This window comes from Gavialis gangeticus, unplaced genomic scaffold, assembly GCF_001723915.1.
Source record: "Gavialis gangeticus isolate Ggan-Ray unplaced genomic scaffold, GavGan_comp1, whole genome shotgun sequence".
Classification (NCBI taxonomy): Eukaryota; Metazoa; Chordata; order Crocodylia; family Gavialidae; genus Gavialis; species Gavialis gangeticus.
In genome coordinates, this window is record NW_017729032.1 from 257,941,055 (window position 1) to 257,955,680 (window position 14,626).

Here is a 14,626-nt window from a genome sequence, read left to right on the forward strand (position 1 = left end):
GAAATGTCTGTGGGGGGTCCGGGTAAAAGGGGGGGGGGGGGGGGGCGCTAGAGCCGCCCTCCCTTTCCTTCCAGTGCTAAGATGTGGGGGGGGAGAGGGGTGTGGCCAGGCCAGGCCATGGGAGGACTTCTGATTAGGGAGGTCTGCCTGCACCATCTCAGGCTTTTTCCCACTGGCTGCTCAAGGGGCGGGAGTGTTGCCAGCCCCCAGCCCCTTGCTATCACTCTGAGGCAAGGGGGGTGTACAGTGCATGCATCTGTTGATGATACAGAGCTTTTCAGTTTCCCTCCCTACTTTGTTATACTGTCTGAAGGCAACTGACAGGTGAGCAAGCCAGCCGGAGGCTGATAACGGTCTTTATTACCCCAATAGCAAAACAATAGCCTCTCTCCATTACGTCAAACTTCTTTAAACAGCTCACTGGCTGACCTGTTGCTTAGTTCCAAAAGCCCTTAGCAGTCACTGTTTTGTCTGCCTATCCCAATGAAATTGGAGAAAGACATGAACACAGACAACTCTCGGGATTAGCTAACATATCACATGCCTAGAGTCCCTGGGGTTGGGGTTCCTGGTGTGGGAGATGAGGGCAGGGTGGATTTCCTGCTTGAGCATCAAGTGTGGGGGTGGGTAAGGGCAGAAGGAAGCCAGGCAGACCCTGCTGTGTCTGCAGTCTCTGCCAGAGCCTTACACAGCATTAGCTAGTATACTACGTGCTGGCTATAGCCCATGCTTTGGAAGAGAGGAGGACAGGATCTCTGCTTAAGCAGCGAGTGGTGAGAGGTGGAGAGAAGGGGGCATGGGAAAGCCACCAGACCCTGCTGTACCTGCAATTCTGTTGGAGCTCTGGCTGGGGAGCAGAAGGGAGGGGCCAGCCCTGCTGTGGAGCAGAGAGCCCTGCCCAGCCCAGGCAGCATGCCAGGATGCTGGGGGACTCCGATTGAACTTAAATCAGCAAGGGGTCTGCCATATTAAATGTGATGCAATGCCCTCTAGAAAATGTCCATAGAGAGTTACTATTCCAGCCAGCTGAGATGAATTCTCCTATAGGTCAAGCGACTACTATGACCTCTTCTCTTAAATCAAAGAGCCAGAGGGGTTTCTAGTTCTGTCTCATCCTGTCACCATAGTCTCTTCCAGCACTGTTTGTTTTATTACATTCTGACATTACTGCAATTCTGTAAATTAATAAGTCAACTGTGAAAAACTTTCACACTTCTCCAGTTGATAGTAAAGGTTCACTTTGCCCCTTTGGAACCACAGCAACAATGCTTTGGAACCTGCTTTTCTGTTTTCCCAGCTGGTTGGTGTAGGACTCTGCTCCTTTGCCTCTTTTCTGTATGTATTTATACTTATTATCTTATTATTAAACCAATTTCTCTGAGTACCTGCAAATCCCATGCATAACTCTAATATCCTTAAGACCTAAGTGTAAATTTTAATTCTTATTTTTTCCATAAAAATAGCCAGAGTGTCTTTCTGAACTACTAAGGAAGCCAGCATTGTGCAGCAGCCAGGTAAAGCTATTAAATGCAATTCATTTATATTCCAAACTGATATGACATCTGATGGGTATAGTAAATTATTTTGTATGCAGGTTTCCAGGGAAAAGAGAATTATTTCACTTATAGAGTTTTGAATTTTTTTAGCTGTATTTATTACATATACTTAAGAGATGCAGTCTCCTTAAATAATATCCAGTGCACAAAACATCTAAGCTTAGGTCAGTAAAACTGAGTTAAAATTTGGTTCCCAGTTATAGTCTTAAAGCATTTCTGACTTCAGTGCACCCAGAAGTTTCTTAGGTGTACCTGAGGATAGAATTTAGCCTATGTATTCTTTATGCCAACTTATTCTTAAAATTATGTAGATGGCCAGTTTATAAGAAGTGTGGTTAGTGTTGTCACTGCCAGTACTCTGCCGGTGAAACCAGAGGTGCTTATTTTTCTGAAACGCAACCAAACGTTCATTCAAAAACCTACTCTTTCAAGTATGTCTAATTTAAATATCTAACAAGAATTGTCATGGGGAAGTGCATCAAAGACCCAACAAAACAGTCTGGTCATTTAAGAACAATGATATCGGATGCATTAGTGCATTAAAGTTCAGTCTTCAAAGTCTGCCACTTCTACTGGCAAGAGTACTTCATTAATTTCAGGAGGATTACTTTTAAGAATAACAGCTTTTTCATGTGAGAGTGTGAATGCAGAATCGTACTCTTAGTGTATTACATGATCCTAATATATCCATTACCTTTGCGGCTTATTTCTTAGTGATAGCCAGTGAAGAATGTTGGTGCATTCTTCCTGCTGGCTTTAAGTGTAAATAAGAATTAAACAAGAGAATTGTACGGGATGAAACTCATTTTCTTAATATCTTCAGCTCTCCCCTGGCCTTTTCTTTTCTTAAGGTCTCTCTTCAGGTACTGGCTCTAAATGGATAAAATGGGTGAATAGAATAGGAAGGTTTTTCTATTTTTTAAAATGGTGTTCCATGTGATAGCCAGATAATTGTCTTATCCAAACAAGAATAAAACAGTCAAGTGGAACCCAGTTGATTTCACATACTCTGCACTCACTATCTCTTTCTTGAGAAAGCTACTTTATTTTGGAAGATTAAATCTGCCAAAGGTTTCTTAAAACTAAAATCATTTTCTTCTCTTTTTATTTTTCATCAAACAATTATTGTATTTACTTGAGTACAAGACAATCCTGAATATAACCCCCCCCCCCCCAAATTTAGATTCTATATATGGAAAATTTGTTATAATTTTCTAGGTATAGAATATAATTATCAGAGTGTCTTGAATTCATCCTCCTTCCACTGCTGTAACAGGGTAAATACTGGCTGGGGGGAATCCCATTGACCTCTGCCCCCACGACTTCCCACTGTGGCATTCCTGCCCCGCCCCCCCCCTTACTGTCAAACCCTGCACAGGCTCTGTTTTGTCCCCAAGCACAATGCGGAAGTAAGCTGCGTATACCCATAAGAGCAGGAAAGCAACAGAAAGGAGGGCAGGAACTTCAGAGGGGAACAGGAGACTGTTAGGGGTCTGACTCTGCCCTCAACCCTGCCTACTGCAAATTTCAGCCCAGGCAGTCCATTAACATACTTTTAAGCACAATTTTTGTACCTACTTATGCATAATATAAACTCTGCATATTAGTCCAATGCCAAAAAGCTCATGACTTATCAGATAGTTCATTAGGCTGGGCCCCAGCGGAGTCAACAGCATTTCAGGCCACGGTGGCTCACAGCCCAGCATTGCTCAGTATGTGTGAACTCCAGCCCCACACCCCACCCCAAAGGATCCACATGATAATTAGCCCCCTACTCGTGACTGAAACAGGGTGTTCTTGTCACAAGTCCTAGGACCCTCCAAAATGTATTTGCAGATGAGGCATGGGTCTGCCTGATTTGTCTCCATGCTGTAGAGGGCAGGGCCGCACTAATCCTATGCAACAGGCTGAGAGAGACAGCAACAGGGCCTCTCAGCTGCACAGCAGTTTCGTTGTTTGCCAGATATTTCAGGCTAGTGAAGAAACAGGAATAATTGGAAATGGAAAAGAAAAGCACAACTCCTCTGTGGGAGTGAAGAAAAAATCAAAATAGATTTGATGTAGTGGCTTACTATGACTTTTAAAAGTATTAGTGCTAAGGGGAGCTGAGCACAATGGGCACTGTATCTTATTCAGATGGGCTGTAGTGGCCTGCCCTTATGGTGGGTTTCATCAGCATTTTTGGAACTAGGGAAAAGTCTTAGAGCTTGTTCCAGCCTACCATGTGCTGGCCTGGTATGGCAGCATGTCCCCACCTGTGCCTGTTCCCACCTGTAGGAACATCTGTCCCTTTTTTTTTTTTTTTTTTTTTTTTTTAAGGTTTCACTGACCAAAAAAAAACTTAACAAGTTCCCATCACCATTCTTGGCACCAGAGGAAGGTATTGGAGCTTGCTGTGGCATCTCTGATTGCCAGCCTAGAATTGCAGTACTTCCAGGCCCAGTGCTCATTACCTCCTGGGGAAGTAACTGACCTTTTTTTTTTAAGGGGCCACACATGCAAAAAAGGTTTCCATCAGTGTTTGCCCAATATGAGCCATGTGTGATATGGGCATGCTCAACATGGGCTGTATTCAATCAACTTCATAGTTGGTTTTCATGACTGAGCAAGTGCTGCTTCTAGCAGCAGTTTAATGATAGCCAATGTATTTAATAGAGGAGGTGGAAGAGGGAGAGTTGCTGGTATGCAAATATAAGATGAAGGGCTTTTTTCCCTATGCTGATTTGGGGGCAAAAAACTTGTTTTATAGTTGAGCAAATACAGTATTACCACCGTATCTAATTTAACAGAAACATGGTGAAAGTAAGCATGCTAGTCTTAGTCTTTCCGTTGCTAGTTGATTAAAACACCTAAAGATCTATTCTAGAAAGCAGGTTCATAAATTTCACAGACATCAGGGCTAGAAGGGACTTGGAAGATGATCGAGTCCAGCCCCCCACCCCAGTTACTTACTTTACTTACTTTCTTATTAAGTAACTGAGAATAGTGATATATATGACCTATTACATGCTTTTGGAAAGTTTTTAAAAACACTTAATGTATTGGTAAAATTGTCCAGCAACATTTCATCCTTCCCTGCTGACTGCTGACAAATTTCCTGTTTAACTTATCTTCAGTTGTACATGCTGCCTAGGCAGCTTTACTTGGCATCTCCCTTTGAAAATGTCTTTACATTGTTCATTCTCAGTTATAGAAGATGCAACATTCTCTTGTGGAGGATTTTTCCTTCTGCTTTTGTCCTTTGGGTTTCCTGGTTAAGATATAGATTAATTTTCTCTGCCTACCAAAAGTCAGTTAAACAGCAATTTTGTAAACAATGTGCATGCTGAGCCACTGTAGTTTCCATAAGGAAGCCTCAGATTTGCTAAGAATTGCCATGATCTTGAAGTATCTTTGGAAGAGTCACAGCACTGTGGTAATGTAAGGCAACACTTCTGTAGTGTATTACTGGTGATGAAATTACTGTCTAATGGAGAGCAAATTAAAAATGTTGGGACTCTTTTCCAACCATTCTCTTTAACACAAAATCCAGCCTAATATGGAACTCCAATTCTTTCAAAATAATAATGCAGAACATAATTCACATAGGCAGAACAATATGAATTTCTGCTTTGTAGAGCTATCTCTGTTTCCGCATCTCAATAAGAACCTTACACTCTTAGCTCATTCCCTCTGTGCAGAAATTTCAATAATTTTTAATGGGCAGCCTTTAAGCATTCCTCATTAGCTTTCTAGGAAAAAGGGGAGGCATTTTAAGAGAAATGTTTCTGTCTGCAACATGGTTTAGATGAGACAAAGGGGGTAGGAGTTTATAAAGGAAAATATTATGATTAAATTGAATTCTTCCCACACCATCAAGTATTGTCAACAGTGAAAGCAAGGTTTCATCGTCCATTTTTATGCTGGGCTACTCTGTGTTCAAGTGTGATAGACTACAATAAGCCAGTTATCCATTAAAATCAAATATATTTATACAGGTGTATATATGCACATATATATTTAAATACATGCGAGTTGTATTGCTTTTAATTCTAATAAAATATGCTTACAATTTCAACTCTAGGTTATAAAAGACTATTTCGTTGAATATGAAAGGCAGCTACTTGGGAAAATTCAGTCTATAACTAGCCACTCTTGTGAAGTAGCAAAAATTTGGGAATTGCGACAAAGAGGCTGCGAGTTAGAAATGAAAGCTACAAAAGAAAAACTGAAGAACCTTCGGGAAAAGATGGCAGAATTACTACAGCGGCTTCTTCCAGTGAGTGATAATTCAGATTTGTATTATTAATAAGATCTTGGTATTTTTCCATAAGAAAAATACAGCTTGTCCTGAAGGTTGCTGTTCTAGACTATGGTAGGTCTCCATATCATAGTAAGTGTCCATGCATTATGAATTTGTTCACAGATACATTTCTAAAACTAAAAATGCTCTGGAGGCTGGAAAGGTTCATTAGAATCATGAACTGTTTTCAGTGAGGTAACAAAAAAAATCTACTAGTAAGTTGAGCTATCTGATTTTTCCTGGCATCCTTGACAGCTAAAAAGTTGCTGTAAACATCTCACAGCAGAGGACTTGTATACAAAAAGATGTCAGTAAGCAGTAAGCTAAAACTCTACAGCAGCAAAGCCACTCTACACAGACTTCCTGCCTGGTGACTTTTAGTGCATAGTGCACATATGGAAAGTGCCTTTGTGTAAGGTAGGTCACCCCACATTGATTTAATCTGTCAGCTGTTTCTACCTCAGGGAGGTAATGGAGAGCGGCTAGTGCACCGTGAATTCACATCCTACCTTACTGTGCAAAATGGGCTAGATCCTATCTAACCTCAGAGATGCCTAAGTATCTAAATATGGTCCTATTCCAACCTGCTGGAGTCCTTTGGAAAGATAGAAATGCAAAAAATAAATGGGTTTCTTCCTCCTCTCTTCTTTTTGTGACAGTCTTAAGACCAAGATAGAGGCCCATTACAAAAGTCAGTTTTACAGAGACTCAAACAGGGTGGAATAGGATTGCTTTTAGATGCCTATATACCTCCTAACGTGTGGAATATGATTTATTTATTCCACACTGCTTGAGTTCCATGTAGGTAAATCCAAAATACATGCACGCTCCTACAGTAGGGCTAACATTTTAGAGATTTAATGTTGCAATCTAATCAGACAGCTGATTTTATAATTAAACACAAGGTTTTCTTTAAGTATAGTGCTGCTCGAGCTCGTGTAGTACCAAGTTTATAAATATTTATTATGACATTAACTAAATGCAGTAAAGTATATTTCTTGAATATACTTTCCTTTTAATTTCATATTTTGAGGCAGGGCCAGGACAAAGGCAGTGGTATCACTGTAATGCTTTTTCAAGTGTTTCAGCAGAATCAGAATAGAACCTAAATAACCCCACTGACAGCCTGAAAAACTGAACAATCATTTCTAACGTCCACAAGTCACTGAAAACTAATAAAAAAGGTAACCAGCATGGATTTTAAAATTAAAATTTAATTGCCATTTAGGATGAGGACACAGTAGTGTAAGCTAATTTTGCTTTGTAACAAAAGTGGAACAAACCCATGGTGCACAGCCTTTCACCAGTGTAAGTTTTTTCTACATCATGAAAAAGTTACTCTCCAAAAGTGAGGAGTAACTATACGAATCATGTATGCACACCCATAAGCCATCCTGCCCTAAAATAAAGGTTTTCTCAATGCAAGCTGGCTCCCCTGTTTCCCCATGACCATGCATGTAACGCCACCTACTGCAGACTGTTAGACTAGGAAAACCTGCTGCATGTCTACTTTGTACTTGAGGGTACACTTACAATAGGGTTAAGTCTACAGTAAATCAATCTACAATAATCATGTTGTATGTCTGTACCTCTTAGTTAACTCCTTGGTGCATATTGTCAGAACTCTTTCAGTTTCATTGGAGCTGTGCCAGAGTTGTGATTAGCATATATTTCAACAGAATTTCTGTTAGGAAGAACATAAGAATTACCATGCTAGGTCAAACCAATGGTCTTTCTGGTCAGTATCCCATCTCCAGCAGTGGGAAGAGTGGATCCATTACAGAGAGATCATTCAACTGCATATATCTAGAGTGATCTATCCCCTATTCATTACCCTCCCTGGCATCTATCATTATTGGCTTAGAGTTCCCAGAGGAAATATCTCCAATCGTCCTGTTCAACAGCCATTAATAGATCGGTCATCCATGAGTTTGCCTGTTCCCTTTGTGGACCTGGATTTGCCATCTGCCTCCACCACTTGTGTGGCAATAAATTCTACAAGTTAACTACACATTGCATAAACAAGTACATTCTCTTGTTAGTTTTAAACCTGTTTCCTACTAATTACAGTGGGTGCCCCCTTCTTCTACCTAATGTTACAGTAATGAGAATAAGCTAAAAAAAATCCTCAGACATCTTTTTGTGTCTGTGTGTGCAGTTGCTGATCTTCTGCTGTGGTGCAAGTCAGCTTAGCTACATTAAAATCACTGAGAGTCTTGAGCCCTGCAAGATGTTACATTTGTTGTGCAATTTATTGTAACATGACGCATATTCAAACAAGCACAGGATAAAATGGCAGACCAGCCAAAAGGATGTTACTTTTTAAATGCGAAACATCTTTGCACTAGGTTTGCATCTCGCTTTTATTGGCATATGTGATATTTCCAAGGGAGACAGAAGGGAAAGCCGCTGGCTCCATGATGGAAGCTGATGGCAATGTTGACTGTGATGCTGAGGAAGCCTTTCAGAGTTCAAGGCACATGGGGAGCCCAGGATCAGGGAATGGCTCCCTGATGCTTGCCTCCCAGCACATGTGCAGATTTAAAGATCATGCTGGGCCACCATGGCTTCCCAATATCAGGCTTCCAGGTGCAATTTTAAATTTGCTGCCATGCAGGCAGCCCAGTGATGGGGACCTGCTCCCTTATGTGAAGCTGCCCATCCACCTCGAAAGTCCAAGTGTGCAGGGAGCCTGGAATTGGAAAGCCACTCCCAGATTCCAAGGTCCCCCTGGGCTAGCAGAAATGAAGTGGGAACTGAGAAATGTTTTATCCCAGATCCCCAGAATCACATATTCTGCCATGCCAGATCTTAAATATCTGGCATGGCAGGACGTGCCATTTCTGGAATCTGTATAAAATTCCTCAGATCCCATTATAAGGTAAAATTAATGTCTGCCAGGGGCCTTGCAATTGACTTAATTGTAACTGGGATTTGACTCTAAATGCATTCTGGTTTCAGAGATAGATGGACTTTTGTATGGTAGAACCCAAATCATTTGTATCTGGGAGCTTCTCAACCCACTTAGTTTGCAGTAGGTTGTCAGATTTAAAGACAAACTACTCAGCTGCTTTCTGCAGCCTTTGCTTCAGAGCATGCTGGTTCTGCACTCATCTGTAATTCCTCAGCAGTTAAGCACAGCTCTTTGCTCTGGCTATATGCATCCCCAGCTAGTTCACAAATTCTCATCTTTGCAGAGGATGAGGAACTTAGTCCTGTAAAGAATTCAGGTTCTACCATGCAATGGTATCAATGTTGCCACCAAAAAGCAAAAATATCAGTTTTCTGTTGTGTTGTGTTGTATACTCAACTATGGGCTTGTTCCTTTTTAGTAAGGGCTGCATGTCTTCACTTACAAAGAGACTATAAAGCTTCAGGTAGTAAGAAGTGGACTGTAGCAAAACAAGTATTCCTATGATGAGTTTTACTTTCCCTTACAGGGATCTGTCACTGAATTCCAGAAATACTGCCAGTCAGTTAATGAAAAAAAAGACCTTTCTGCTGAGGTAAGTGACCTGCTCATCTTTGCGGTTGGCTCCTGGTCACTGAATTGAGTCAGATAAACATTGTAAATAGTATGTCTGTAAATTCTCAGCCTTGTATTACCTTCCATTGTAGATATTGGTACTGCTAATATTTAAAACATGGGAAAGATTGGTGGTGATGTTGCTGTGCAAAAGTACTGGGATTGAAGTCCCTGGTCCCTTTCATACTTGTCAATTAACCACCTCTTTGTGATGTCGCTTTTGTGATTCCATGTTTGCCATTTTCTTGTTTTGAAACCAACTGTTGTTTTTAGCCAGAAGTTCTCAGGATGAAGACAGATGTTGCCTTTGTGCTGTCATAAAAAATTATATGGTGGCACAAAGCAAAGACAAATGGACATCCCTAAGTTTTGTTGCACTACAAATGCCCAAATTTGTGGCTGTGACAGAAGGTAGTAATCATTTCTGATACTACATTGTGGCAGATGTCTGTTTCCTTACGGTGAGAGAGCACAGGCCACCTGGAGTTCAAGGGGGTTGGGGGGCCCAATCCTGAGCATCCCAGGAATTCCTGAGCAGAATTGTGCTATTCAAGCCCTTGGAGTGGCTGCCAGGCTTTCCCAACTTACCAAGATGCACCCCTGGGATCTCTGAGGTCATGTCTGGGTGAGTGTGGAAAGTCAAGGTTTCTTCACTTACCTCAGTACATCCCCAGTATCTCCAACGACATGTCTGGGTAAGAAGGGAAAGCCGGGGTTTCCCTGCTTCAACAGACATGCCACTGGGATCTCCCTGTGGAATTCCCTGGCTTCCACAGCACTCTGTGCGAGGCCCTGAGCTGATTCGTGCTTCCATGTGAAGCACAGGTTGGCACAGATCCCAGCAAGGAGGCTCAGGGTGGTGTGGGAGCCAGGGAATTCCCAGTGCCCTGTGCCTTTGAACGGGGAGCCATGCCGACCTGTGCTTCACACAGAGTGCAGGGCCTGACATGGAGGCATGTGGCTCTGGGGATTCCTCAGCTCCATTGCTAACCCATGCCTCCACAGGTCCCAGCAAGGAGGTGTGGGGCAGAGAAGGATGTGGGAAATCCCCAGGCAAACAGGTCACGTTGCCCCTTCCCAATGCTGGACTAGATGTGATGCCTGTTTCACACAGTAAACTGGATCAGGTGTGGCTGGATGCATCCTGCCACAGCTGATCCAGATCTGTTTCTATGCTAACATTATGCAGGTAGGTTTCAAAACTTCAGAGGCCCTTGATGCTAGTATGAACTGGGTCTGTCTCCTCACCTGTCCTAGCTAATCTAGGCTTAATTCCATAGAAAACTTAGCATCTTCAATATGCAAGTAAACTTGTCATCTGCTTTGGAGGGGCATTAGCCTTCTTGGGGAGTGCTCTGCCCCTTGGGTTCAAAAGAAACCACCTGTATATCCATTGTTAGGTAAACTCGCTAACTAGACAGCAGGTTTCAGCTATGTGAAGTCCTATATCTGAACATTCTTTACTGGTAGCAGACAACTCACTGGAATGCAGTTCGCTCTTTCTAGCTAGACCAAAGCACCTTTCTTTTTACTTTCTTTCTCTGCTTTAATCAAAAATGTGTTTCATTCTGACTCAAAATTCCTGCATCCTATGTAAAAGAACTTCAAAATACTAAAGACCATAATAACCTACATCAAACAGTAAATGTCTAGTATCTGGAAAAAAGATATTTACATCAGGAATGAACTTGAATAGTTTATTTTTTTTAGAGGGGCAAGACATGTTGTGGGTGACATCTTTTATTGGACAAATTGCATAGTTGGGATAGACTTTGACAAGCTTTTGAATGCAGTGAATTCTAAGTATTATTTTTCAGTTCTAGTAGCTTTTCTGCAGTTTATACGTGGAGCTGAATATTTTCGGCATCTTACAAGATAAAACCTTAAATGAGCAACTGGTGTCCTTTGTGTTTCAGAATCTTAAGAACTCTAATGAGAATTTCCTTCATTATGTTCTGAGCTCATGTTGAAGTGTTGCCATTAAATGTTTCCAGTAGAAGTGTTGGCAAGAATCCCTTTAAGACTTTTATTGTAAACATCCTTATGTTATAGTGCACTATGGTAAAGATGCTCCAAATATAATGTTCTTTGTAAACTACTACTGTCTACCTTTCTTACTTCTCATCTCTCTTCTCTCTCATCCAGGCAAAATACTACCTGCTTATGTCTGTGTTCTCCTTCACTAGCCAGGCCATCCCATCTTTTTCTGCATCAAATTCAAGCTCAATCTGCTTTACTATAGGGGCCTCCTTGATGACACCCCCACCCATCTCTCTCTAGTTATGCACGTGTTTCTCTTTGCTTCATGCTGTTTCCTTTTATCACTTTTTTCTGCTTATTTCCCTGACTGTAAATCTAAACTAGCTTAATCCTTTTCCTGTCCCCCTCCCCTTTTCCTCCAGAACCACCTCTTTAACTCATGATGTGAAAAGAAATTTCTAGCAGGAGTGTCAAGTGATGTTAGAAAAGCAAATGGAAGGATCCAGTATAGACATACACAGTTCTACTAGCAAAATTGCACTTTCACCAATATAGGTGGTTTTGCTTTGGTTGGAGAGGGGCATTGCTATGCTGCTGCAAGCAAAATAATGGCAAAAGATGGCTGCTTCCACATTAGGAACACCGGGACAGTACAGTGTTATCACCACTCCTAGTGTGCTCATGGCCCTTGACTACTCTTTAAAGCAATTTCTCCTTCCTTTCTATAATCAATTTTCCTATACTGTGGCTACATCTACACGAGATGCTGACTTCGCAGTTGTTACAGTGCAGTCATTTAGTACGTTTTTAGACAAGTACTAAATGACTGCACATTAACCCGAGTTGCACGTAGCACCGACAAATGGCTGTTTTGTGACACTGACTGCATAGTAGCCTGAGACGACCGTGCAGTAGCATCACATCACTGTTTCTTTATTCCCCCCCGTCCTTGATTTGACTTTAGGTTATGAGCTTTTTGGGGTAGGAAACACTTTTTGGACATGTGTTTGCCTACAAATTGTTTTAAAATGTTGTATGATTATTAAGTGTTTAGATGCACTCATGTTTGTTTGTTTTTATTTTTTATTACCATTTTAAGGGTGTTGAAACAGATGACTTGGAGCAGCTTGATGGCTATCTTGAAGAACTGCTCAAACAGGATGTGTGCTTCTCTGGCATGTTAAGTTTACCTTCTATAAGCACAAACCCAGTGGAGAAAGAGAGCCTGCCCTCGGTTTCACCGGAGGGACCCTCTTGGTGAATGACTTCCCAGCTTCCCATTACAAGACAGTTGTCCTCAAGGCACTACAGAGCAGCTGCCTTGGCTGACTCGTGAACAGTCCCTTGAGTTGCTGATGCACCTTCACATGTATTGAGCCTAAATTCCAGCCCTTTTTCTCTGATGTCACCTGCTTCTTGGCCTACTCAAGAGAAAACCTACTACTCTCCATTGAGTTTCAAGGCCTGATGTCCTGCACTTAGCAATTCCAATTTTCCTGGTCCACTCAGCAGTTGCAGGGGCCTTCCCTCCAGTTCCAAAGTGGTCTGTTTCAAAGGGACCATGTCCCTTTTTCCACTTTCACTCAGTAATGGATCAGGGGCCTCTTTTGGACTTTCCATTTGAATTAGGTATTAGTATGCCATTGTAATAAATGTTGCTGGAGTTTTAGGTTTTGTCAGTGAAGATGTAAATTATTATTTCAGGCTATGTTTACTGCATGTTGGCTTTTTCTGGATGCTATAAATACAGTTGTTCTAAAGAGTCTGCAAATCTTTGACTTATTTATGTTTATAAAGGCAGTGTTTCCAAATATTGAACTACTGCTTTTTATTCAAACATCACACAGACAAATCCCTTTGTACTGATGTCAGTGACAGTGAGCATGAGTTAAAACTTGGACTACAATTCTGCACTTAACAGTGTACAATGCATCTTGCAGCACCTCGCTGAAAGACTTCTGCATTTGTTCTGCTGGGATTATCTGAAAAATGCAATTTAACAATGACTACTGTGTAACACTCCTTGTCATTGAAGACCTATATAAGTTTTATTCAAACCAGGCTTGTCTGTGCTTTTGAAGAAGCATGTGGTGCAGGAAGATTGGACTTCTGCTTTGTATTTGGCTACAATGCCATAACATTTTATTTTATTACAGAAGTAAATTAAAAAGTTCAGAATACCAAATGAATGCATAAATTTGAAGCACAAGCATGTGTCTTAATACCCAATGTTAATACTGGACACTGCAACAAGCAGGTTACTTGGGAAGATTTTTTCTAGTCTCTTTCAACACTGCCATGCTCTCCAGAAAACTGAATTACAATTAGTTTGGCTTGTTTTTAAATAGTTCACCTGACCACTTCTCTCTCTCTCTCTCTCTCTTTCTCTCTCTCATTTGAAAAGCCTGAGGATGTTTAGCATCTAATCTGCTTAAGGTCACGTAAGGGCATGGGATTTATATAGTAGAGTCCAGCTTCCTTGCAGAATCAGACTAAAATTGTTGAAGAGGCATCCTGCTGTGGGAGGAATTTACATTAGCAGAAATCAGAATCTTCACCTGTAAAGGAGCTCTCAGCCTCAGCCCCCTCAGCAATTCACACCTTGAAGATTGTGTAGTTGTACAGGAATGAAAGGGGAAAGCATTTTCCCCTTTCTTTCCTGCAGATTGAAGCAGGAATGTCACCATTTTCACCCATTTTACTATTTTTCCGCCAATTTGACATACAAATTGAATTTCATTTGAGAACTAATGCATTTTACCATGGAAGCCATGCCTCAAAGTTGGTTAAGAAGTTGCTAATTAAGAAGTTATTAATTAGTTTTGGCAGCTAAGACAGTAAATGCCTCTAATCAGCAAGACCAGTGAAAGGATCCATTTCCTTGTATTTGGCATACAACGGCTCTTAACCCTCTGTCATATTTTGTCTTGGTAATTATTTTGTGCAACAGGTTTGATTTGTAAATTTTCTGCAAAATTATACGAAGAGACTCATCAGGAAGAGCAATGGTTATATTTCCAAAAAAAGAGAGGGGGAGAGGACACTTACTTCTGTTGGTTATCTGCCCAAAGGGTTTTCACATATCAAATAATGAGTAAACCAAGTGATCTGAGAAGCTTCAGTGAAAAGTGCTAATTAAGTCTCCAGAATGTATTTAACTTTTATACTATAGTATTTAAAGCTTTATACATGCCATTAAAGATGAAGATCCTGTGAATGTACAGGAGCCAGCAAGCAGGCCAGCAAACAGGGGCGTTTGAGTGGGAACCCTGCTTGGAAACA

General features: G+C 41.2%; 1 protein-coding gene across 1 annotated transcript in view; it reads left to right on the plus strand.

Annotated features, from left to right (window-relative positions):
- Positions 1 to 13,155, plus strand: part of MORC1 (MORC family CW-type zinc finger 1) — a gene marked incomplete at its 5' end in the record, with an annotated part of 135,790 nt that extends 122,635 nt beyond the window's left edge. The window contains 3 exons of the mRNA XM_019523915.1: positions 5,620 to 5,814; positions 9,279 to 9,344; positions 12,444 to 13,155. Coding sequence (XP_019379460.1) covers positions 5,620 to 5,814; positions 9,279 to 9,344; positions 12,444 to 12,605 — 423 coding nt within the window. The remainder of the gene's footprint in view (positions 1 to 5,619; positions 5,815 to 9,278; positions 9,345 to 12,443) is intronic.
- Positions 13,156 to 14,626: the final 1,471 nt, after the last annotated feature.